The 26,865-nt window shown below is 38.1% G+C and overlaps 1 protein-coding gene across 1 annotated transcript; it reads right to left on the bottom strand.

Moving 5' to 3' along the window:
- Positions 1-1,563: 1,563 nt before the first annotated feature.
- Positions 1,564-26,865, bottom strand: LOC104566751 (small conductance calcium-activated potassium channel protein 2-like). Its single transcript, XM_088520836.1, has 5 exons — positions 26,723-26,865; positions 13,676-13,786; positions 10,828-10,955; positions 2,315-2,384; positions 1,564-1,910 (listed from the first exon to the last, which is right to left on the bottom strand). The coding sequence occupies exons 1-5, from the start codon at positions 26,819-26,821 to the stop codon at positions 1,635-1,637; spliced, it is 684 nt and encodes a 227-aa protein (XP_088376962.1). The 5' UTR covers positions 26,822-26,865; the 3' UTR covers positions 1,564-1,634.

Genomic DNA, 26,865 nt, shown 5'->3' with positions numbered 1-26,865 from the left:
AATACCACAGCCTATAAAGAAGTAGTACTCAAGCATGCGCTGCTTTTCAGATTATGAAAGGGCATGTGTTTGGTTTGGGGAATATTGGGTGTTGAGAATAACTCTTCTGTTGTGCCTGACTTTTGTGTTATTGTCCTCCTTGGCTGTCTTGGCTGACCAGAACTTGTACTCTTTCCATAAAGCAACCCTCATTTCCTTCACCAGGCATATTGGTTATATTTAGCCAGACTTAGTATTCCTAGGAAGCATTTACCCCTGCTTACTGGCTACACTTAGCTATAGTTGTAACTCCTGTATGTAAATTAATGAGGGGCTTATATAATTTGCTATTTATAAAAGAGCAAATATTATAAATTATTTTATAAAGTAAAATAATTTCCTATTTATAAATAGAAATCATGAGCGCAAATTATATGTACTGTGCATTTACACTTACCTAGGGTTGCTCCTCTGGAATAGAAACCAAGAGAAAAGCCATCTGGAATCGTTTCATAAATGTGTACCATGTGCTTTCTGAGGAAAGCAGAAGACTATTATTTGTGCATGAAAGTAAAGTACCACAGATATCCCACTAGTGTAACTCAGTCTATGCCAGGTTTCTTTCCAACCTTTTTTTGAAAATATTAAGTGTGTGTTACAAAGCTTGGTTGCATAGCAGAGACCACAGAGACCATGAGGATTGCCTACATAGGATGCATGCAGAATCTTGTGTTGCCATAACACATTTGTGTGTGCTGAAACTGTCTTCAAAAACTTTAAACACAAAGACAAGAGTGGAAAAAGGACCAACTTAAGACTTTCAAAGCCCAGATAGTTTTAATGGGAGACTACCACCTTAGAAGTGATACTTCTTTCTGGGTATACTTACCTGGTATGATTGGGGGAACTCAACTGAATAAGTTAATGGGAATTCACTCATGCCTTTTGCACACATAGTTTTAAAAAGCCTTTGCCATGGGCATTGCATAAATAATTTATAGATGTGTGGGTGTGTAGTGTGTGTACAAATGCATTGTTAAACAGAAATGCTAAACAAAAGCCTTAAGAAGATATTTAAAAATTCATGGTGTATTTCATAACTGATTTTCTAGGATAGATTATATTTTTAACTAATCACTTCAGTAACTGAAGCAGTCAGTGACCTTTTAAAATGACTACACATACACAGCACATTGTTAGAGGAACATTGATGTTTTTCCCCTCCTTCCACTGCAGGCAAAGTTTAAAGAATGAATTTTCATACTGAGTGATAATTAAGCTTGATTTTTGTTTCTTAAAGGTTTAGTATTAGCACTTTTGATCATTTTTTTTAACTGTTAAAGTCTGAGCAACCAAGGAAATAAGTGCAGAAAATAGCCTTTTTATTATATATTGTAGTAGTAAAGTTTGTTTGAAGTGCATGAATAAAAAGTTGGTGAAATTACAGGAGGAACAATCTAATATAGTAATAATAGGTGCATTCACTGTGCATCTGGGAGGAGGAAGAGGGGAAAAAAATAGTTTTCACTCAGGATTCTGACATCAGAACCCAGATAGATAACACTGATTAGAACCATAGGGCTTTACAATAAAAGCTAAAATATTGACCATATGATGGCAAAAAAGTCTTTATTTTGTGGTTAGCTCAATCTCTTCTAGCTACTCTCTGATGAAGTTGGTGGTGCTGTAGATGAGGATCTCCTCCTTGACAAAGACTGTGATCGCTCAGCACTGTAAGCAACATGTTTATCACAATTTTGTATCCGAGACTCGAGGAAATCTCTCTGTTGCTGGCTGATTGTCTGGCTAATCAGTTCTGGGAGAGCTTGAATGCTACCAATTAAAGTTTCCAGTTTAGTTTCCAGAGTAACAATTCTCAAAATCTTCGCTTCTTTCAAGTCAGAAATCATGTCGTACATGATGTTTTGAGTCTGAAATTAGAAGGATGTAAGCAAAGGTTTAGAAAGTTCTTGCAAACATTGCAATGTGCAACACAACTTTACAAGGGTTTGCACTTCACAAAAGGGGATATGAATATTAGAACAAGATCTAGTCTTATGAAATAATTTGTCGATTCACAACAAAAATTTCTATTGGTGCTAATTTTTTTGAACATAAATGTAACACTGATATTTTCAGTAGCATTTTAAATGTCAAACTCTAAATTAATTAGATAAACCTTTTTAGAAGTTCACATATTTAAAAATGCACCATTTGCATGTGTAATGCATAACATACACATGCATATGCATGTGTAATGCATAACATTCACTTACACGTTCTTCATTTTGAAAGGATGAATGTTATTGCAAAACAACAATAATTGCCTACTAACCTTTGCCAGGTCCACCAAAGTGTTGGCTTGATCATTCAGTTTCCTTTGTTCCATTTTTACACTTCTTAACCTAAAAAGTGGAATTTTAAGTGAGACTGTGTGGGTGGCTCTGGAGTCATCCAAGGCTTTCTAAAAAACATGCATAAAACTTACAAGGACAAGAGAATTGCATGGACAATGCCCAAGTACATTGTATAAGATCAGAATTGGTCATGTGTCTAGTACAATGAGAAGCATGCTTCTTTGACACCGCAAAAAAAAGAAAGAGCAAGGAAATGTGATGTCCTTTAGACTACTGTTTGCTATGGTTAAAGTTGAATTCAAAAAGGGAGGTAACAGTTTATCCAGGCTACATGAAAGAAAGCCAAAACATTCCTCAAAGCCTCAGTATCGTGGCAAGTAGATATAGGAAGAAACAAAGGATTTTTGTTGTTAATGTTGTAGCAATCAAATCTTCCCATGCCTACATGACTAGATACAGGTATTAGTCCTGTTCAGTCAGAAATGGATTGGCTTAGCAGGTATTTGAACCTGATGGAAATACAGTGATAAGTGAGTTCTCACTAATTTAACAGAACTTTCATCTGACCAGCAGCTAAATAACCAATATACTTGCCAATATGTTTAATTACCTTACCTTTCTGTACATAGCTTGCAAATCTAAATGATTACATTTTAAACTTATGTTAGACATAACTTTTCAATGCACTATTCAAAAATTATGAAAGAATTGAGTGTATATTTTATCTTTGCTTACCTTTGTTAGGCATGTACTTTGAAAGATATATGCATGACCTTCCTACATATTTTTGAATTAAACTGTTTTTCAGATTAACTTCCATAGGAGTGGGTTTCTATATGTGATTTTCAAAAATAAGCAATTCATCTCTTAAGTGAATTAGTAGTATGTTAAACATTTTCCAACAGAGATTAAATTAGACTTTCAATGATTTTTCTAGTGGATATTCTGAGCAATAAATAGCATTTTTCAAAAACAACACATGAATTTATAACACATGGATGATAAATGCCATGTGTTCTAATATCTCAAGGGGCAACCAAGTGGTTACCTCTCAAATGAAAATAATGGCAGCATTTTATGGCATGTGGGTTGCTAACGCACACTCTGCCTATTTCTCACCTATTGTGTTACTTAGAAAATTATGTTTATCTTACAAAGGAAACGTGACTTCACAATAGCATATACAACTGTTCTTGTAAAACAAAAACTGAAAGTCTGGCAGTGGTGCACTAAAGAGCTCCATGCTTCTGCCAGCTTGTGTGGTAAGTCATGGCAGATATAAAGAAGTTCTTCACTTTGTGGCTTTGTGTGCCTCAAATTGCTTCAACCATAACCCATATGTGGAAAATCCTTTTATCTTCTCTGTATTTTGAATAAATAGGGGATAAAATTCTGACCCCATTTAAGTTAATAACAAAACTGCCAAGGCTTTCGGAGGGATCAGGATCATTCTCCTTAGGTTCCTGGAAGCCAACCGATCTGTTCGTCCACAATAGCTTGACATTTCCAAGGGAGCTATAAATTATTTTAAACTAGAGGTAGAATTGGGGAAAGGAGTCCTATTCAGTGATGTTTATTTTATTAAACTAAATTGAAGAAAATGGATACAAATTATCATTTAAATTCTGAGAAGTAAGTGAAGGCTGGTAACTTCAAAAATGTATTAATTTTTTGTTGTTTTGTTTGTTTTTCTTTGTGTGTGTATATATATATATATATGTAGATATACATATCAGTATTTTAGCTGTCTGTGTGTCTGTCTGTCTATCTAAATAAATAAAAGCCTTCTGGGAGTTGCTCTAAACTCAGGAATCTTGTATTCAGATCTTTAGTTACCAAACATTCACCTTTCATACCTAGGCTAACCTCCATGAGGAAAATAAGTTGTGAACAGTGAATATGTTCTTAATATGTAGAAATAACTCTGTTAAGGTAGAAATCAATTGTTCACATTAAAGTCGACATTCCAGAAGCTTATTACTGAATGTCATACACATTTTTTCTTCCCCTGAAGGCTTCCTTTAGAGCAACATGTGTATGTGGTTTGTAGGAATGGTGCTTTCAGAGGCTACAAGCTGGAGCTATTTTAAAGGAAAAAGTATGGAGGACCCTCCAGTGTATCATTAGAGCCTGAGGACAGATTATTTACTCGGAGGTAAGCATGTAATTATTTGACCAGAATGATAATCCTAGTGTTTTGGTGAGTGCACTTTCAAACAATTTGCAGGATATATACTTTCTGCTTTTCTTAAAGGTCTCTGAATCATCTATTTGCCAGTCTGTATGTTGACTTCTTTTGAGCAATCTTTTATCAAAAGCAGTACCCACTGATACCAGTGTGACAGTACCTAATGGCAACCAGCCCAAAACTCGCACAGACTGTAAAAACATATCTCTAGGTAATGGCAAGTCTTTAGCTGCAGCAACCAGATTACAAGAAAACTGACAGACTTTTGTTCTCAAGTTCATTAAGAGAAAATATGAAATATTCTGATGTTATAAACTTCACTTATCACAGCAAAAGATCATGATTCTCAATCGCGTTTCCTTGGCAGCAATCAGACCATTGAAGTTCACAAATAAAGACTCTATTTTTTTTGCATGCAGTGGTAAATTCTTCAAATTTAGAAAGGAACAGCTCATACAACTTACTTCCGAGCTCTATTTTCATTTTGTTGAAATAAAAATAAAAAAAAAAAGAAAAGAAAGCAAACTGTAAAATACACTAAAACAACCAAATGAGCACAGCGGGCTTGATTTAGCATGTGGGACATCCTAGGGACTTGCTATTGCTTCTACTCAGTGATGGCCTCAGGTGGAGTCTAATGGGCTTGCATTTATGACAAGGGAACTTGCAGTATGTTGAAATGTTCCCATTAGCTATCAGCTTTAAATGTTCTTATTCATACAATACATAAAAATGCAATACTATTGTTTAGAGTGCTGATCACTTTCACCTTATTTACTGTGCATGAGGAGGAAAAAAGACCCAGACCAGATGAAGTTACGGTCACAGGAAATATCCTCAGACCTTTAATGGCTGTGACTTTGAGACTGTTAACATGCCATGTTAACATGTTAAACTGGCTCTAAAACTTCACTCCTTTCATCCCTGTCTCCAATCCAACAGTGGGGAGAAGGACCAATAAAAAAAAATGAGAATCCAGAAAGAGGGAAGAGAGCCATGTGCTGTGGTGACTTCCTTGGTCCCTTCAGAAAAGTTCAAAGACGCAAAGGGAGAGCAAACGAATTACACCCAGCTACTCTGCAGCCAATGGAAGAAAGCAGATTGCTAGAGCAATGTTTCCATCCATGGCATGTTCCTCAGCATACTGAGAAAACCTTTTTTTTTTTTTTTTTTTAATAAAACATTTTTTGGAATGGGAAGCAAAGTGCTAAAGGACGGAGGGAAATGAATTATTAATACAGCTGTTCAACATTTGGCTGGTACAGCTAGGGAAAAATAAATGTTTGATGGCACCTGTTTCACCCCACCCTCCCCTGCCACATGATTAATGAATTTTTAAGGCAGGTGCACAACAACACTACAAGCTGTGAAGCTCTCTTCTGTGCTTGAATAGAAATGCAAAGCTGCATATCAAACCTGCTGTACTTTTTATTTTAGATTCCTCTTTGTACATACCCATAAGCCTAAATATGCACACATGCATGCATTTATACACACACACACACACACACACAGAATAAATAAGGTTAAAATGTTATGGCATAACCTTTGCAATCAGAGATTCAATTATTGCAAAGGATGTGCAGGACACGCCATCCTTGCCCCCTCACCTCACCTGGGTCATTTAAACTGAGCCACATGTCAGAATTGAGCTAAGATAGTTTTTTTTTTTTTTTCCTAAGAAATGCCTCGGCTTTTGTGGCCTTGTTATTGCCTCAATTATTTCTACAAGAGCACAATACCAGTTCATCTTGCAAGTTTGCTAAATATGACACTGTAATGAAGGTTTGTAGAATATTTCATACTTTAAAGCTTAGCTACCAATTCTTTAAAACAATGCTATGAGACAGAGAAACAGTGACTGTTATCCTCAATTTACTAATAAGAAATGTGATAACCTGGCCTTCCTGCTTCTCTCTTTCATGCAAAATGATGACACACAGGAGAGTCTGCATAAATATAGGCTAACAGACGTTATCTTCTCCTCCGGGTGTCCTCGGTTCCCATCGCTTCAGCTGTCTGTAGAGTCATAAAACTATTGTGCAAAATAGAATCCAAGACCCTGAGAAAGAAGATGTTTGCCTGCCCAGGCTGAGCGATAAGGAGCATGGAGGCGGCTGCTCAGCCAGGCTCAGAGCCGACCTCCTCCGAAAGCAGTTGAAGGGGGCTGCTCAACCGGGCTTGTAGCCAACTTAACTGCAAACATCCTCTAAATTAGTTTGAAGGTCAAACACCCGAGAGGGAGGGAGATGAGAAAGGCAGGACCCTCAGACTGATGGCTGGGACCACTTACTGGTATGCACACCTGCGCGACCAGGAGGGAAGGTTATGTGACTGAAGGCGGAGTTTGTCCGCCCCCCGGTCTGCCTGCTGGCACGTACTGGCCCTACATGGCAGGATGCACCGGGCAGAAACAGACAGTGCAGAGAGAAAGGAGGGGTGAGACTCCTAACACTGAGACCCACGTTGTCTCTGCGGGGACGCCCGCCGAGTTAGGAGCCTGTCAGCAACCCTCTAATCTGCCAACTCGAGAGAATGTTCAGTCTCAGTGTCCTGCCGACAATCAGTGGAACTCACTAGCGGAGTGCACAGCTACGTGAGGTCGTGCCACTGGATGGAAATTGTGTTTGTGCTGTTTGTGTCTGTGGTCTTTAGATCTTTATTGTGTAATATATATATCAGCAGAGAGGGCTGAATAAGCACAACAAGAAAGTGCAGAATTCGAAAGCGGGAAAGCCAGGAATAACTCAGACTACGGCGTTCCCCCCCACCCCACCTCCCCTGCCCACCCCCCACCTCACCCGTGGAGGACTGGAAACCGTACTCTGACTTGTATCCTTGGACAGAGAGGAAACCAATTGAAGCTATGCAAACATAAATAGAAATGGAAATAGAGAACCTTCCAAAATGATTGGGACATCTTAATAATTGATTTAAAAGATTGTTTTTTCACCCTACCATTGCATCCTGAGGACCATGACATATTGGAACATATGAACCAAATGCTGCAAAAGCAGAAACTGGACGGGACCCTTGGACTTAATAACCTGGGGAAAAGGGTATGCTTGTGTCGTTATAGATACTGGAACCAGATGGGTGCCAGAAAAATGGGTGAGACCTTGGCTGGAAGCAGACTCGCAGACATCAGACGTAGCAGGCAAGCAGCTGGTACCCTAGCTGTGGAAAGTGTGAGCCTGCAGAAGAACAACATGGGGGGAAGAAATGTTACTGTTATTATTAGCTGTATATTGTGGCTTTTCGGAGGTAATGTTGCTTTTAATGCTATTATAGGAGCTGATACTGCTTTTAATGGATATGTCATGCTTCTTAGGCATATTGGTAATTATACCCAAATTAAGAGTTGTTGGCTTTGTGGGACAGCAGATATAACCCATCAGACGGGTATCCCTTATAATTCTGGTGGTCAGGCCATTATTGAGCGTCAGCATCAAAATTTAAAACAATTATTGTTTGCTTTGAAAAAAGAGGGGGAGAAGGGTCCCTACGAATTAATCAGTAAAGCATGCTATGTCTTAAATTGGCTTAACCCTCGAAATGATCTTTCAGGAAAAAAGGTGCAAGTAGAAGTTTTCTGGCCGCAGAAACAGATCTGGGAAGGTCCGGTCGAGTTAGTTACGTGGGGACGGGGCTATGCTTGTGTACTTGCAGGAGACAGAGCGACCTGGGTACCAGCCAAGTGGGTACGACCGTGGTTGCGGAAGAGACAGAAAGAGTTAATGGACCAGGATGTCAGAATGGATCAGGCTCAGCTGGTTGGTAATCATCTTGATAATGGTGACAGGGATAGTGCAGGGGAAATGGAGGACAGAAATTCAGCAGAGGAAGAACATTTGGGTCACCATAGCTAATCAGACAGGCCAAAATGCCTTCTGTCTGAAAGGTCTGTCTGAACCTTTATTAATTTAGCTGCATTTCCACAATATGTCACAAAATATATTTTGTAGGCTATATACATGGCTGCCGCAGACTAGATGGGCATGTCAAACAGAGCACATTGTGAGAGAATTGCTTGAGAAAGGGGAACTTAGAGAAAACTAGAACCTAACAGAAGGTATGGCATTACACAGGCTTGCTTGAGGCAAGAGACAGTTACCACTTCCAGGATGGTTGGTATGTGTGGGATCTACCTCTCCACAATTCCCTCAGCAACACAATCTGCCCTCCTAGCACATACTAATAAGAGTAAACAAAGAATGGAGCAGAACGGAGACACCATGGCCAAACTTTGTTGGCTTCCCTGCGGAGGGGATAATCTGATGGTGCTGTGCAGAGGACGAGTGAATGGAGGGTGGAGCGGAGTGAAGACACTGCGGCCAAACTGTGTTGTACTCCCTGTAGAGGTGGCAACCTGGTCGTACCATGCAGCTGATAAGCCAAATAGTATGATAAGATGTCTGGTGCTGGACCAACAATGGTGGTAGATCAGTTCCTTCCAATAGGCTTTTCTCAAACTTTTCCTCATTCTAATCTTATTATAATACCAATACACAACCCCATCCCAGAAGTTAGCCGCTTCCAAGAAATGACCACTCCTCACTGAGCATGCTCTCTAGATTTTCGATTGACTCGAGAGACTTCTTAAACCAATCAATAATGAAAGTAAGTATGACTAGAGTCACTCAAGCTCCACCTAAATGTAAAAGAAAATATATAAAAGGCGAACTAAGGATGGATATGGTAGGAAGGAAGAATGGGGTAAGAACTAGGAAGGAAGAATGGGATGGTAAGAATGGAGGAAGAGGAATGAAAGAAGAAGGAAGAGGAGAGAGGGAAGATTCCATCATAACTTCTGGATCGTCGAGAGGCTGAACCCCTTTCCTCCCCTCAGGTCAGGACACTGCCTGAGGAGACTCCTCAAGATTGAGAGCCTTCTCCCATCTTCTGGGTGAGTGATGATTGCGCATTTGTACACTAGGCACTAGCTAAGAACCCCACACTGTAGTAGAGAATTTCCTATACTGACATCCAAAGCCTGTTTTCCAAATGTTGCATTTGAATAAATTGTGCTATTCATGAACCGGACCACTTGTTTTGAAGGCAATCGGACCTACAGTCGACAGACTGTTGGTGAATCCGATACTGCCAGAGTTGAGCTTATAGTAGATCACACTAATCGGGAACTCAGTTTGCTCCTAGGAAGGTGATTGGACTGACGGTCAGCAGACTTGGTGAATCTGATACTGCCAGAGTTGGGCGTATAGCTACCACAGTATTTGGTATCTCTATTAAGAGATGAGTCCAGCCACCCCCAGTCCCTCTAACCTTTGAGGATCGGCTGGAACCCAAGGGGATTCATCTCTTACCAAATTTGTCCCCCCCCATCAAACTGCAACACACACAAATAGTGGCATGGGTCCTGCCCATTCCTTATGACGAATCTGTGGTTCCTGAGGAAGAAAGGTCTTTTTCCCATATAACCCAAGAATTAGTAAGTGAAACACTGTACAACTCTAGTGGTGAGATAGATAGCTTTATGACAAATACATATTATAAATTTTAGCTAAGTACTTACAGACTGGCATACCAGAAATCAGCCTAATCCTGCTGTTGGTCACAATTCTCAGGCTTGTTTTCAATCCCTTTAGGTGTTCAGCAGAGGAGAAGAGCTGATCTGAATTATGTCAGCAGTGTCCAACAGCCATACAATGGTTGCGAGAATATACTCCCATTCTCTACACCTGATGCCAAGGGTAATAGCTTACATATCTACTTTAGATTTTAACTACTAAGAAAATATGGAGGAGAGAAACAGCTAATTGCTGTTGAACTGCACAGCTGAAAACTTGATTTATTGTATATGCTTTTCATTAAACACAACATAGATATTCATAACAGCTGTTCTATCACAATGTTCTGATATGTGATATGCGATGATGCAATATGTGGAATTATTTGCTGCAAATGAAACCATTTTTTCCCTATCATCTAGTGTGTTTTGTAGCTTTTTACCTGTAGAGCAAATAGAAACAACAAAGGATAGTCTGAGTGGTAACATCCACCCATACTCACAGTGGCTCAGCCAATTCATAAAACATTATGAACACCTGTGAAAAAAACTGTGAACAAGTTCGATTTATCATGTGCTGGGCATACACAGCCAGCATACTTTCTTTTCTAAACAGACACTACTATTAAAAAGAAAAACAAAACAAAACAACAACACTAATTTTTTTTCTTACTCTGAAAGAAGGAGTACAAACTCAAGAGCAAAGTTCTCAGTAGGGGGAGAGAAAGAGAAGACAGAAATGCCTGGACAAGAAACCAAAGCAAAATAATACTTACTGATGAATAGCTTGCAAGAATTTGCGTTGATGTTTCCTTACTTTTGAATGGTCTATCTTTTTAACCAGCTTTGTGTTTTTATAAATTAACCATGTTTCCCTGAGTACATTGGCCGCTGCATTTTTCACCTGTTTAATAAAAGAAAAACACTAGGCTGACAAAAATAGCATTATGTATTTTTTTCTAATCCATTCTAATGTAAACCCTTTCTAAAGCACCTTAGGACTCTGCCTGTGGGAAGTGGGTATATGAGAAAGCTGAAGCAATGAGGCCAGAAAGAAGTGGTCTGACCAGAGAGACTGCTGAGCAATTTCTAAGCTGCTTGTAAGAGTGATACTGGGACCTGCTTTCTTAGCATCTGGGAATTACTTGTCCCGCTTGAAAAGAGTTAGGACCATGTGGTATTTATGGCAATATAAATTACAGTGAGGGAATATTAATGCATTATTTGTATGGTAATTAACTATATGTATTTTTTAGGAGCATAAAGTTCCTCTCTTCTTGTTGTATGATTATTACCTCCCATTTCTCTTATCAATGTAATATTCTTAAATATCCAGAACTGTTCAAACAGATTTTATTTTTCTGCATTTGTTTCCTTATTCTGTTTTCTTTCTTACCGTCTCACAGGAGATGAAAAATATCTCATTAATGAATGTAGCTAGTGTTCTATTTCATGAATTTTTCAATTATTTTTAGTAGGTCTATAAAATGTTGAGTACCCTAGTTCCTTCCTCCAATATTCTATGGAATAGTTGAAAACAATAGAAAATTTAAATGTAATGTTGAGTAATGGCACAAATCCTAGGTTACTGATAAAGGCAAACAGTCCTTATTATTCATATCTATTTTTTCTCCCTCTAGCTTTCTAACATGCCAGTCACTGCAGCGTCAGAGCTAAACTGATGTACTGGCTCAGACCCTATGGGAATGCCAGGCAGCTGTTCCTGCTGAGCAGGAGCTCCCCCCTTGCACCTGTAAAAGCACTGGAGAACTTTGGCCTTGACTTCAGTGGGAGCTGTCTTCAGGCTGTGAGGAAACCTCCCCAGTATTTGTGGAACTGATTTGTGCTGGGCATCTCCAAATTAAAGGGTTGGTTTTGCTTTTCATTTGCTTTGTACTGAAGCTACCAAAGCACTACTTGGATGCCCTACTAAACAGATATTTAGCTTTATATATGAATGATAGCTGAATGGGATAAACTTTAAAAGACATAAATGAGCACCAGTCTCTCAAAATCTGGCCAATCTTCACAAAACCTTTTTCTCCCCTGAGAGAAATTTTCAGCTCAGCTGTCAGATCACACTTGAAAAGTTTTCTTGTCAGCATCTTGAATGTCAACTTGTTACGTTATCATGGACAAGAATTAAAGCAGTTTGCTACATTTGAAATCTGCCACTAAATCACCATCTATGAGTGAGATTATTTTTGCTACCTGTTTCTATACTCTTCTCTATACTATATCCCTTCCTGTGGTGGGATTCGTTTGGCCAAATGCCTAAATTTACAGTAGATTCCTACTCTAATTGCATGAACTGACTCAGATAAGATTCACCTTCTTTTTGCTACCACCAGCATGGATTTCCAAAAGTATATGTCTCTGTTAGGAAGGGACAAACTGTTCTCTGTGACCTAGTATCAATTAGACCTTATTTAATTATAGAGTGCAAAGCAGCAAGCTCAACTAGACACTTGAAGGTAGGTTACACAAATCCTACCCTTTATGCCTGTGTAAGAACTGCCTTCCTGCTCATCTTTGGTATTCTTCACTATAACTGCTTGGGGAAGATGTATGCTTTTCCCTGGTGACCAGCACAGAGATGTGGAAGCTAATAAAACTGGAGCAATGTTTTGACATGCCTGAGAGGAGCATTGGCTCCAGTGGAGACTGGAGTGTCCTGACCAGAGGAGCTGAGGCAGCATCATGCAGCACCATTGTGAGACTCACTGCTGGCGCAGCTGACCTTCCCAATCTAGAGTGGAGCCCTCTTTCTGCTTCAGGGCTCTCCACCCATCAGTAAGGACAAGCTCCAGTGAGTTCCCATTCTGAGTGTGAAGGCTTTCCTCCCAGTATTGGTTCTCCTCAATAACTAAGATTAATCAAGCTCTCCCACTCATTTTTGCATTTCCTCAACACTGACCTATTTTTCGTGGATACAGAATTTCTATTGCTTCCTTTGCTGTGTTCTTTCATTTTCCAAAATCTTATTTGTAAACAAAAGACTGTTATATCTCTTTTAAGGAAATTTTAAAAATAGTTTTAATAAATGTTAATCATTTCTGAAGTTTTTGATCTTATTAATATCTCTTTCAAATATTTGTATATTATCTACAAAACATCTTTCAGTGTGCTGTATTACTGTGTTCAGTACACAAAGCAATTGCAAAGACTACCTCACAAACTATGAATACTTGAAATTATTCATAACTATAAGAAGGCGTATCTTTTTATAAAGGACAGTCCTTCATAGCTTGAAGTTCTGAAATATATCAGTCATTTTATTTTACCACAAGTATTCTATGTATTCTTCTCACAGGCTGTATGAGAGTTTGTCAGATTAATATAGTAGTCTTTAGTTTCATAGCTTTTAACTGTTGGTTACATGAGTTGGCTTCCAGCAGCACGGACCCTCTATAAAAGACTAAGCAAAGCCTCAAAATCTGCAGGGAACATGCTACTGCCCTTGACTTCAGAGATCTCAGGGCATTCACTTCCTTCACATGTCACCTTGCCAAATCACACGTATGAAAAAGTTCAGTAAGAAAATGGAGCACAAGATCATTTAAAACCAATGCAGAAATTTAACATACATTTCCTTTTCAGTTGTGAATATAAAGTAGGACTTACTCTTTTAGTTAGCTGGGTGTCCATCATGAAATTATGCACATGTTTTTCAGCTTTGGTAAGTTCCAACTTCCTTGCAACCACAGCTACCACCAGTGCAGTGCACCCAGCACCCTGAAAACAATAAAATAAACCCCCAAGATGTTACTACTGCATTTTGCAGAGCTTTTAATGGATTTTTCTCCTTTGCTGTACAAATACAGCAGGCATCAGGTGATTCATCAACCCTGGTAAATATAGTGAACATGCTACAGCTTTTTCAGTTCAGAGTACTAGGAGTCAGCAATTGCAGGTTAGTAAACTGTCAAGGCATCAAAATAATTAGTGAGCAGCATCATTTAAAAGTTCTTTTTTTTTTTTTTTTATCCTGCAGGATTTTAAAATTCAAACACATCCCATTTCTAGTGCATAAACAAAGGAGGTTATCAGAACAAGTTTTAAAATCCAGAATATTAGCAAAAAATATAGAATACGCTGTTCTTAACAATTGATTACAGTGTATGTCAATTGCTAAAGAAGAAATTAGATTGAATTAGTACTTAGCACACAAAAAAAGAAAGCTTTCTTAGGTTTTTCTTTAAGGCCTAAAGATAATGTTGTCATAAATTTAGTATTTAACCACTTTAGCATACTTCCCCTCTTGTTTTCTGAGGCTTTCAATGATCTTTTTCCCTATAGATTTTCTGTATCACTTATTACAATTTAAAATAGTACACAACCACAACACCATTATTTCAAAACTTGAATGGAGAAGGTTGCAAGTTTCTAATTTGTGCTGTGTATGTGTATATTATGTGTGTATATTATGCACAGTCATGCATGTTCATAACAGGCCAAAGCCAGCAGGTGCCAGTTCCTTTGAAATGACAGTACCTTTATTAGCATTGCAAGGTTAAAATAATTTTAACGGAAGGGGAAGGAAGCTAAAATGAGAAAGGTAACTAGAAAGAGCATATATTACACGCAGCTCCAGGTACCATTTACTCTGACACCATTCCTAAATTCTACTGTTTTAATATTGTTTCTTAAACCATCATTCACAGATTGTTTTTAAAAAGTATAAAATATCATTAACTATACTACATTTGTGTTTAACTTTCAGGTTCACCCAAATCTAACTGCTTAGTGCATTTGTATCAGTTACTCTCCCAGAGAAAAAAGGTCTCTGGTCAAAGCTTACTACATTTTCATTCACAAAGCTTTCTTCCACTCTTTCCATATTTCTCCCATTAATTTACTCTCGCCCTGTTCCTCCTCTATACCTGCTTTACTATTTCCAGAAAATACAGAAGAACATTATTGAACCTAACTTCCCAGGCACAAATTCCCCTACAAAACGCACAGAGATGCCAAAACAAACCAACTCATTGGAAGCCTTTATTCACACACTGTTCTCAAAAAATGCAGGATTTGCCCTCTTAATTCCTGATGTACCCAATGAATTTTGTGAAAGCCTCCAGTTAATTAGTCTCCAATTTCATTCTGCTGATAGATCGTGTCATTAAATTCATCTGCTCCCTCACAAGGACCCATTGTCTTCAATTAGTTTTGATCTGTCAGTTTCTATCCCCCAGTAGTCCTCAGGAAGCCCTAAAATAAGTCCCTTATAATTTTGCTGTAGCTGCCCATGTAGTTGGAGGCTTACTCTCTAATCGTGAGATGAAGACAAAAAGGGGATACAATAGGTTGTTCACTTCCCCACATCCCACTAAGAGTTAATGAGGAAGAAAATAGCTAATGCAGCTATCCATGTTATGGAAACTACCACCATGGTCTGTATGGCCTGCGAGTTTCCGCATACCAAATTACAATTGCAAGTTATTCTCCATTCAGATTACCACTCTTGGCTTCATGGGCTCTGACATTATCTCAGAATATGAAAACAGGCTCTTTTAACATTTTTGTAAAAGAGAGCAGTAAAACTCAGCAGACTTTTCTGTAAAAGAGAACAGTAAATTATTCTTTAAACAACAAACAGCTTACAGAATAACATAATAATTATATAATAATTAAAGTAAATGATTCTAATTAATATTTTATGTTATTGCTCTGCGCTTTTATATGGTTTCACCTGAAGAGCTCAGCATTCTTAAAAATAATAATAAAGTTAGAATGATCCTGAACTGCAGCAATGAAACACAAGCAGTACTGTTATTTTTAAAATGGAAGCATCGTACTCGCTGTGTTTTGGCACATCTCTGTTCACATAAAATTCAGTAACATGAATTCAATGAGTTCATGTTCTTACACCCAGGTATTTTCATTTATCTATACTATAGAAAGCAGAAACCCTTGTCTTATTAAAATAATTTGGGCCAAGTAAAAGCCCAAACTAACTTCTCAGAAATGCTCCAGATCAACATGCTACCTGCAAGCTGAGCAGTGTATGAATTCTATTTGCAATGAGCTGAAACTGAAGCATATGAACCTCACCCTGAATGCACATTATTTGTTGCTTCATATGAAATGGTTTATATTAGTCCTTGGCAAAAAAAAAGTTTGAAAACAAACATGACACAGACTTTCAGATGGGCAGAGCAGCAAACATAGGCTTGGATTTTACTGCATAGTGGCATCAAATCTCTGATGGTGATATGAAACTTGCATTTGTGAGCAATATGTCCTTGAAGCAAAGGGTCTACAGTCATTTATACTGCACAGAGCATTCCTTGACCATTGATCCACTTATCTGCTAACCTGCATGAAAACATTTTGATATGTTTGTAAACAAGAACATTCTTCTCAGCTCCAATTTCAAAGATGCTGCTCCTGTTCCTAACAAGGAATGATGACATAGGTTCAAATGCTCATCCAGTTAAACCATGGCCCATGAAAGCTATTGCTAGGTGAGCTCTTTGATGTCTATCATCCAAAGTAAATAGCACAAATAAATAGAAAACAAAGTTCTGTGGGTATTTGATTCACATATGTACTTTTAGGTACGTGTTAAACATTTTTTTTTCAGTTATGCAAGTCTATATGATGACTGATGTTACTTAGAAAAATGAACACAGAAGACTAGATAAGTTGAGGGGGAAAAACAGAATTTGTCAATAGGCGTATGCTTTCTGACACCAAGCCTACACTATTTCAAAACAGCAAGAAGAGAAGTTATACTTTGAATTTGGGAACTGAAAAAAATGCTAAAACACACTTCCCATTCCCAAATTTAAAACTATTACTTGGTGTTACCATTCACTTTGCCCTTAGGCCCCATAAACTGCAGCTTTTCCTATCTATCCACATATCTAAAACTCTCATCTTGCCATTTAGTTCTGAATTGTTGCAAACACCCTTTCATCTGCTTAGACAACCCTTTCATCTGCTTAGACAAAGCAATTTATCTCCGTCATATCCATAATCAAAGACTTGCTGCAATTGGTAATTTCTTTGCCTCTCTTTTTTTTTTTTTAACTATGTTACTCTGCTCTGTGTCTCTTTACTTTCTTCTCCATGGCATCAAATATAGAACATTTGCCCTCATTTTGGTTATTTTATGCTCTCAGGTTCTTCCATCCCATCAATAGTGATGCACTGGACCCTGGCTCTAATAAGATCATGATGCCAGCATTCATTCCCCACTTCTAAAACTTTAATATAAAACCCTTCACAACATCTTTTGACTTAGAAAACACTTAAAAATCTAATACGTTGTTTTCTTTCAAATACCGCCCCCCCTTTTTAGTATATTACTTACTTACTACAACACCTAGCCAAACCAGTGATGATACTTAGATTTGTGGTGTGTCATGATCACTTGCTCTAATACTGTATCATAAGGCCTTCTTGGTCCTCTCTCTTTCCTATATGGGGTTGGTAAGCTTTTTGGGAATTAGGACTACATATTTCTCCTGTCTTTATACAACACCTGACTCAATGGGATCAGATAGAGCTCAGAAGCTCTACAGTAATATAAATAACAATGCATGAAGATGGTAGGTCTATCCTGTATACTTCATAACGCTAGACCTGGCTTCGTCCTTTTTCACCTTCAGCCCCCACTCTGAGAAACCTACCCAGAAACACATTATATACTGTATCAGCTGAGATACCTGTATCAGTCTCATCAGAGGCCACTATCCTGCTCTTTTCTGATGCAGCCCTCCCTGAGCTTTCATCATCATCATTGTCTGCCAGTCTTGAGCTAACTAATTTAAAGCTATCATAGATAATTTAGATTATGGTGTACTGCAGCAGACGTAACCATGCACAAATGCAACAGCTGTTCTAGAGGGGAAAAAGCTGCCGTTGCCCAGAGTGACTAAAATTGTATCTATCTGATGAGGATGAGGCTATGAAGATCATGCCTTTCCTTATACTTTATAAGTGCTCAGACTGAGGGTTCATACTGACAATGTACATAAGGAGTGCAAGACTGCACTGTTCAGACTCGGACAATGTCTAGTGCTTGGGCCTATCATTCCCATACGGGCCCAATTTTAGTGATAACCTGAGAGATGTTTGCAAGTCTTCACTTAAAGGTTATATTTTGGAATTCTTTTTGTTGTCTTGTTTAAAAGCTTAGACAAAGAATGGTTAGCACTGTCTGAGAAGTTACACTGAAAGCTACATTTGGTCAGCAGCTTAAAAACCTGGGACTCAAGACACTTTACACTCCTTTAAGTAAAGTCTTCCTGCATTTCCACTTGGTTCTTTCTTTGGTAAGGTTACAAAATGCATTTACATGACAGCAATGAATTGAGCAATTTCTGCAACTATTGAGAGTGCTATTGGTGAGAAAGGAAGCAATACAGTGTATCAGTGGCTCTGTTGAAAGTCTGCTGGCAGCTATGGTTTAGCTAGACTGGAAGTGAAGTGCAGTCTTTAGTGCTGTAGTTGTCACAAAAATGTCCTGCTATACTTGCCTGTAGCTGAAAGAAGGCAGCTGCCACATTTCTTGTTCATATCCCTTGGAATCCACTGAGAGAGAGAGAGAAGGTCCGCTTTGCAGACACATGGCTCTGGTGGGAAATTTAGCTCTGCACCAGAAAAGGCACAACATTCCTCCTGCTGCTCTGCATAAAATAAAAAGCCTGTAAGAATTTACACAGATACTCTGCTCATTTGGCCATCTAAAAGGTGAATTTATTGGACTACCCAGGGAGGAAAAAAGAAATGAAAAAAAAAATCTTGCTTGAAGTAAAAAAAAAAGGAAAAACGAAACAAAACAAACTCTCCAAAATAAGCAATGCAAAAATTGAGGATGGAGGAATCCATCCATGGGACAGAAAGAGGCTATGGAAATGGTATCATATAAGTGTGGTTTTGCATTTGTCGTTTACTGGGAGAGAGATGCAATCTTGCAACATCGAAGCAAAGTAGGATGAGTAATAGGACACCAACTATATCGTCTCAACAAAAAATGTGATCTAAAATAGTTTTGCATTATTTATACGTCCATATATTCAATATTTTGCCTGGCTACTAATGTATTTAGTGGAGTTTGTAAGTCTGCTAGAATTCGGTTGCAATATTTTAACTTCTATCTATAATACATCAGATAAGCAGTAAGGGGTACTGGCAGGTGAGTGATAGGTATGAAATAAACTCTTTTTCTTTAGTAGTGCATGTTGAGTAATGAGAAAGGCTCCTGGGACAGCATGAGAAGTAATAGTTTGTAAAACAAAACCAATCTTTTTCAGTAGGTAAAACTGTACATCTTCGACAAGCCCAAGAAATGAGTGCACCCCACGCCCGGGCTCCCAGGAAGCCTTTAATCATCATAAGAGCTGAAAAGCCCACTGGAGAGTGTGACAGCCATGATTAAATTGTTCTGCTTGGCATGTAAAACCTCTTTGCTGAACAAGGAGGTGAAATCTGATTTCCCTTAACTAGCAGTCTGAACAACCTATAAAGCCGATGGGAAGCATTAGTTTTAATAATTCAGGATGAGGCTACCAATGATGCTCTCATCCAATGTCTGTCACAGAAAATCATGCAACCCCAAAAGTGTAAATACAAAACTTTCATGAGAAAATTTGTAAAAGTATAAAACAATTGCTCTATTAAAATCCAAAGCTATTGCAGATTAAACCAAATCAAATTACATTTTTTCAAAACAAAGCAAAAATTCTCCTAAAACAAAATTCTGCTCCAGTCATATTTATGTAAACGACAATATCTTGGGAGAACTGCTGTTCATTCAGTCAGTAACTGACTGCCTTTGAACTTGCTGAAATGCAACTGTAACTCCTAATTAGATCTGAGGGAAACAGTTTCTATGTCCTTTGACATTTCAAAAACTTCTCTATTCTATGGGGATGAAATTAAGACCTTCTGAGTGTTTTTTTTTTTCCTGATTCTAAAAGATGGTTAAATCTTCTAGAAGATTTTGTTTACTCAAGCACAGACAGAAGACTGTCTCTGCCATTCTTTCGCAGTCTAGCTTACTGCCCTAGCCACTACTGCCCGAGCGATCACTCACACACACTCTATTTCTCTCTCAGGAGCTATTCAGCTTCATTTTTGTAATTTTATGTTCTTCCTTTTCTTTATTTTTCATCCCAACAAGCCATAGTCATAAAACAATCCAGAAGTAACTATGTTCCCAAGAAAAATTTCCATTTTGGCAAATTGATGTACTGGAACAACAATAATAAAGGAGCTGAAGAAAATTCTGACTAGCCCAACTACTACTAGCTTCAACTCTAAGAATTCAAGCATCATTAACTGTCTTCTCCATTGTATGGCTCTGCTTGACACATCATCCAGTTGCATTGTATTATGTTAGAAGGAATGAATACAAACTGTTCTGAATCCTGAGGTCACTTACATTTATTAACAAATTCTCACAATAAAATGAATTATATTCTAGCATATAGCTGAGAAGTAGACCTGAAATGCTACCAATCTGCAAGAAAGGCTTTTCACATATTCCTGCACTGTCAGGAAGTAAAAAACAAGCTGTGTTCTACATTTTTGAAATTCCTCCAGTAGGCTTCACATAGACTGCGGAAGAATTGTTTGAAAGCAGGAACTGAGAGGAAAACTAGGGCCTAACAGAAGCTTTGGCATTACAAAAGCTTGCTTGGAGTGATACACAGTTGCCACTTCCAGGATGGTTGGTATGCACAGACTCAGCTCCTCCACGGTTCCCTGGGCAACACAATCATCTGCCCTCCTTGCAGCTGCAAAGGGGAGTAACGGAGGATGGAGCGAAGTGAAGACACCGCGGCCAAACTCTGTTGCACTCCCTGTGCTGGGCTGCTGATAAGCCGCACAGTAGCTGTCCAATGGGAGATATACGATAACATGTCCGGTGCTGAGCCAGCAAGGGTGGCAAATGATTCTTTTTGGATGAACTTTGCTTGAACTTTGCTCATTCTAATGTCAAAACCACACCTCCATCCCAAAAGTTACCCGCCTCCAAGGTACGACCACCCCTCACTGAGCATGCGCTCTAGATTTTCGATTGACTGTACCTTTAAATGAAAGCGAGAAACTTTTTCATCAATCAATAACAATATTAAGTATGACTCTAGTCACTCAAGCTCCACTTGAATGTAAAGAAAAGTGTAAAAGGTGAACTAAGGATGAAAAGGAGGTGGGAAGAATCCATCGTAACTCTGGGGTCAGTTGACGAGCTGATCCCCCTTCCCTCTCCTCGGGTTGGGATGCTGAGGAGACTCGAGACTGAGAGTCCTCTCCCATCTTCTGGGGTGAGTGATGATTGCACATTCGTACATCAGAGCTAGCTAAAAACCCCACATTGTAGTAGAGAATTTCCTGCACTGACATCCGAAACCTGCTTTGTAAATGTTCCATTTGAATAAATCATACTGTTTGTGAACTCGACTACTTGTTTGGGGGGAGGCGATCAGACCTACAGTTGACAGACTGTTCGTGAATCCGATACTGCCAGAGTCGAGCTTATAGTTGATCACGCTATTTGGGAACTCAATTCGCTCCTAGGAAGGCGATCGGACCTACAGTCCACAGGCTGTTTGTGAATCCAATACTGATTTGATATCTCCTTCCCCCCCCCTCCCACTACCACTATGGCTTTCAAACTGCAACATTTCACATAGACAAAGCTGTTCGCCTGATTGCTCTGAGCTTTTACCAACAGATACAAGAAATGATAAAAAAATACAGATTCTTCATAAAGGTGCAGAATAGTTTAGGTAAACCTTCAAATGGCAATACAATCTATTATCCGCTTACTGCTATTAGAAAATTGAGTCACTTCTACAGTTCAATCATACCCACAAGGCAGCTCTGAGCATAACTCAAAATACATTGTTGCGTTTTGTAAACAGTTCCATGTTTCTGCACCTAATTACAGAATTAAACAATGTAAAGAAAAGTTTCATAAGAATCCCACAATATTTTAGGAAATAATGCAAAATAATGTATTGCATATAATAATGCATAAAATGCATAAAATATTTTTCAAATATTACCACAGAAATCTGATGTTTACCTTCCTTTCCTTTTATTTAGGAATCTTCCCAAGTAGATCTGCAGTCGATGGTAACTGCAGTTATAGAATTACTCACCTACATGAGTGGAATTCAGATCCAGGAGTTAAAAATTGCTACTTAAAATTTTTCTAAAAAAAACACCTAAATCTCTTCCTTACCCACCTCTATGATGCAACTTGAAGAATACCTTCAACATATGTTTGCATCCTTCATAGGCTTAATGTGCTCTCTGGTGTTCATTTTAATAAGAGCATTTGAGCTGCAATTTCAGCAACAATGAAGTTAACAGGAAAATCCTATAGGATATTTATTTGATCTAAAACAATCTTCATTCAAGCTTTAGCCAACCACACTGTGCAGCCTGTGATTGAACAATTGCAACTCACCCCTTTTATCGTAGGAACATAGGTTTGACCTATTAGTTCTCTCAAGTCTGCTTTTTGCTGCTGGCACTGCTCTTCAGGAAGGCAATCCTTAACTGCACCACACAATAATGCACTAGCTCCTCATATAATGCTGCACATAAAAGCAAAAGAGCCCTTCTCAAACACTGCAGAAGGTCTTATATTTGAAGCCATAAGAATATATCGCTATTATATTATCTTGCATAACTACAAAAAGCTCATAAAGATCTGTAAAAATTAACCATAAATACAAATTTATTCAGTAATTGCAACATGAATTGCATAGAATAACTATAAGTAGCAGGGAGAGGTATTTCTACTTGTTTATTCCAAATGCAATGGCTATTAACGGAGCCAAACAGACCCCCTGTTCTCATATTAGGCAAGGAGCTATTCAATATAGTCCATTTTCTTCAAATATTTTTAATAGTTCATTCATTCATTCTCATTATTCCCATCCCATAGTCAATTATGATGCATCTTCTCATAGCTTCTCATGCTTACTTTTACTTCTACTAATTTCTAATATCCTTCTTTACATTTTTTGCAATGTATATACTTCAATACATTCCTCATAAAGCAAGGAAAATTTCGCAAACCTTTCTGATGCCCTGATGCTGTAAGATAGTTCAGCAGGTGAAAACACTATCCATGTATAAGCCATGACACTAACATTAATAGGAGCATGAAAAAAGTGCTGCACCTGTAGCTGAGCTCGGCCTGCTGACCAGGACCTGTGAGGGCTGGTGGAGTGTACACTGACGACCACTGTGTGGACAGACAAAATTCAGATGCATTACATGGCACAGTGAAGACTGTGTGGATCTCCCCATCTCTTCCATACCCAGTTCTGATACAGAAGATGGCACTCATATTTCCATCCATCCATCACTAACTGTGTGTCTATCTGATGCATAGAGAGGGCGGGAGAAATATTCACTATTGGATTTACAATCTACCTGGTCCGTAGTCTACTATCGCTGCCAAGTGAAGTTACATCAGAAAAAAAATAATTCAAAGTGGGGTTACCCAGTTTAGTTTCTCCTGACAGTATATAAAAAGCATCTGTATTTACTCATGCCACCAACTCTGTATTGCCCTGTTTCAATACTTTCATTATTGATTCACATGTTTATGTGCTCTGTAAGATCAAAAATTAAATTGTTAAATATGGCAGAGCACATTCTTTAGTATTTCCCCTCTTTTTCAAAAGCCAAGTGGTTCATGGTTTTCTTTTTGCTTGCTTAATTATTCTGATACATTAGAATTCTTTCTTTACCGGCTTACTCTTAATGATTCTCAAGTGCTTTTCTTGTTTTCTGGAGGTATGAATTTGCAGAATTTAAAACATGTCACTTGAACCAATGTCTCAAGAGAGCAATAGCTATCAGTTTTAACAACTAGCACAACTTGGTGCTATCGACAGACTGCATAAAGTTGACTTCCCTGGCTGGAGTCCAATGCAGGGTTCCACCCATGCAGTTCAATTTCCATCCCATGGAAAGCTATTCCTGAGACAAAGGTAGGAAGAGAGCCAGTGCACTCCTGGGCTCTCCTGTGAACAGGGTCAAGACACAAAAGGAGCCCTCCCAAGGTACTGATTGCACTAGTCTAACATGTTACTTCAGATGCTAAGAAATTACTTTTTTTTTTTTCTCTAAAAAGCACACTTTGCATATTCACTTCACAGTTATTATGGTGTATCTTTTAATTAGTTTATCAATCACTCCTCTGCAAATGGAAATTCGTAAGTCTATTCTTTTAGGATTTTATCTTTTCCACAATAAACATGAATTAGTCACTGTACAGGTTGCAAAAGAGTAGCTGTCTTTAAAGAATTATATCTAAAACCTATGAGCTTTTTGGTCTTGAACAGATCTTTGGGCCTAAACACCATTAATATGCTCACCATTTCATATTGCATATCTTTCAGATCTTTTACCAAAATAAATCATTATTTTCAACATCTGAATTTGTCCCTTTGCTCCATAATTTTCCTGTCAAAGCTGACAGTTTACCAAAGCCATATTACTGATGTCTTTTGAAATGCAATTAAGGGTCAAAACTTCCCATACTGTTTTGACTAACATCACTCTCTAACTACCTCACCCCTTTGTTGTCTCTGTAGGCATTTATCCCAAACTCATTATCACGTGATTCTGACTATGTACATACGTTTGAATGTTCAGTCTTAGTGCTTCCAAGGTAGCTGCAGAATTTTTAAATCATGGGAGAAAAAAAGACATGAAAGTGAGTATCATCTGTACATTTTTACAAACCAAATTTTCAAAGGGATCTTATTGTTTCAGCTGTAGAAAAGAAAAACCAGTACTCTAAACTTTTCTCCAAAACAATGGAAACAACTGCTGTAAACAGTTTTAGACCAGAAGCCAAATGGTGCTATGATAAGTAAATATGACATTCATAAGACAAATATGGCTTATAATTTCACCTTTTGTGTGGTTCATTCACCAGCATGTACAGTAACACTTGAAATAATTTGGAGAGTATTTCTGTAATTTCATTTTTGCCTTGTTCTCATTGTAATAAAATCAGGCTGCCCACAGTCATCAAATCTCTAAGACCAGTCCAGATGCTGATGTCATTTACATCAACATAAACCTGGTAGCAGTGTGAAACCCACAGGTGATTTGTATCAATACTGGTATTCTTACTGCACTTCTGCAAGGATTTGGAACTTGTAAGATTTCTGCTACTGTACTTTTTTTCAGAGTACTGAACAATTTTTTGAGTGCATATTCAATGCAAATTAACCCAGAATTTGGCTGGTTCTAGTCAGAGATGGTAATGAGAAGGGATAATGATCTGATACCTGCTTCCCAAAGCATTTGCTGCTTCTAAATGTTTTTTGGGAAGAAGAAAAGCATTATAACAGTGTCGTGTCCCCTTTCTGCACATCCCTGTATGTTCTACATGTTCTTCTGTTTTCCTAATAAAATTATGGCACTATTTATCCTCTTTAGTATCAAAATCCTTCTGAGAATGAGGAACAAAGGCAAATACCCCAGAAGATGGCAGATTCGAGCTTAGCCAACAATCTTTAGAAAAGTCTTCCGAGTCATTCCTCTTCAGCCTGTTTTTTCCAACTAAATTGAAACTATGTATTCAGAGACACATGCATGTGCCACCAAAACCAAAATGCACTAATAGTCCTTCTCCATAAAGGTGAATACATTAAACTATTTTACTCTTTGCACATAACTCATGTTTTTATAAATAACGTATTTACCAAAACACTGTTTAAAAAGAAGACATTTTCTGCCATCATTTTTTTCAGCCGTAATCCCTATATACCTGTTTAATAGAAGGTAGATATTTGAGCTGCATTACTTTTATGATCAATAGATAAGAAAGCAGAAACATACATATTTATTTATATTACTGTCAGATATATTATGATGCCTATCTGTTTTTTTTTTTTTTTTTTTTCACTCACAGGGAAATTTACACAGGAGCTTTACACAAACAGAAGTGGCAAGATCAGAAGCTTTATTACTTCTAACTTACTGCAGATATGCAGAAGTTTCTATGACATAGTAATTTATTGTCCTACTCCCTGCCAAACTGCACCTTTGGCTAAATGGTGCAACACACAAAAACTAAAATTAGACATGAGGTACATCTAATAAATATGTACTGAACATGCATGGACTAACAGTTGCTGCATTTTATCAATGGTCAGCAAAAATTCTTAATGAAACAGCACTACATAAAACCACTTAGAGCAATGGAAGCCTATGGACTGTACGGTATTAAGACTATAAGAAATAACATAGAAAACTATGCACAAGCAAAAAGCTTAAGCACACTAGTCTCCACCACTGTTCTGTGCCTGTAAGTAACAATTTAAGAAGCAAATGTCAGATCTATAGGTTCATTATTATTAGTGGTGCAATCACATATATCCAAAGATAATCCAGAAAATGTGACATTGTAACATTTAGTGAAAGACTCTATTGAGATTTTGAAGCTGCAAATTACATCAGGGTGGAATTTGTTTCACTGTGTTTCATTACACAGCTCTTCATTTTACTTCTAGAGGACAAAAGCCCTCTGTTCCATAATATGGAATGAGAGACTGTGGGAGTGGTGAAAGTAAGCCTATATACTCTGCAACCTTTTTGTTACAACAGCCAAGAGTTTTGGGACTACTTCCAGCAAACTTAATGTCATACCTGGCAAATAAATTCAGGAACACTCACCATGATTCCAGTGAGTAAACAGACTCCTTTCCCACAGTATGTATTAGGTACCATGTCACCATATCCAATGGATAGAAAAGTTATTGAAATCAACCACATTGCTCCAAGAAAGTTGCTAGTAACATCCTGTTGATCATGGTACC

This window comes from Tinamus guttatus, unplaced genomic scaffold, assembly GCF_059628265.1.
Source record: "Tinamus guttatus ecotype Peru unplaced genomic scaffold, ASM5962826v1 Tinamus_guttatus_pri_ptg000100l, whole genome shotgun sequence".
NCBI lineage: Eukaryota > Metazoa > Chordata > Aves > Tinamiformes > Tinamidae > Tinamus > Tinamus guttatus.
This window is presented reverse-complemented; position numbering and strand designations above follow the sequence as displayed.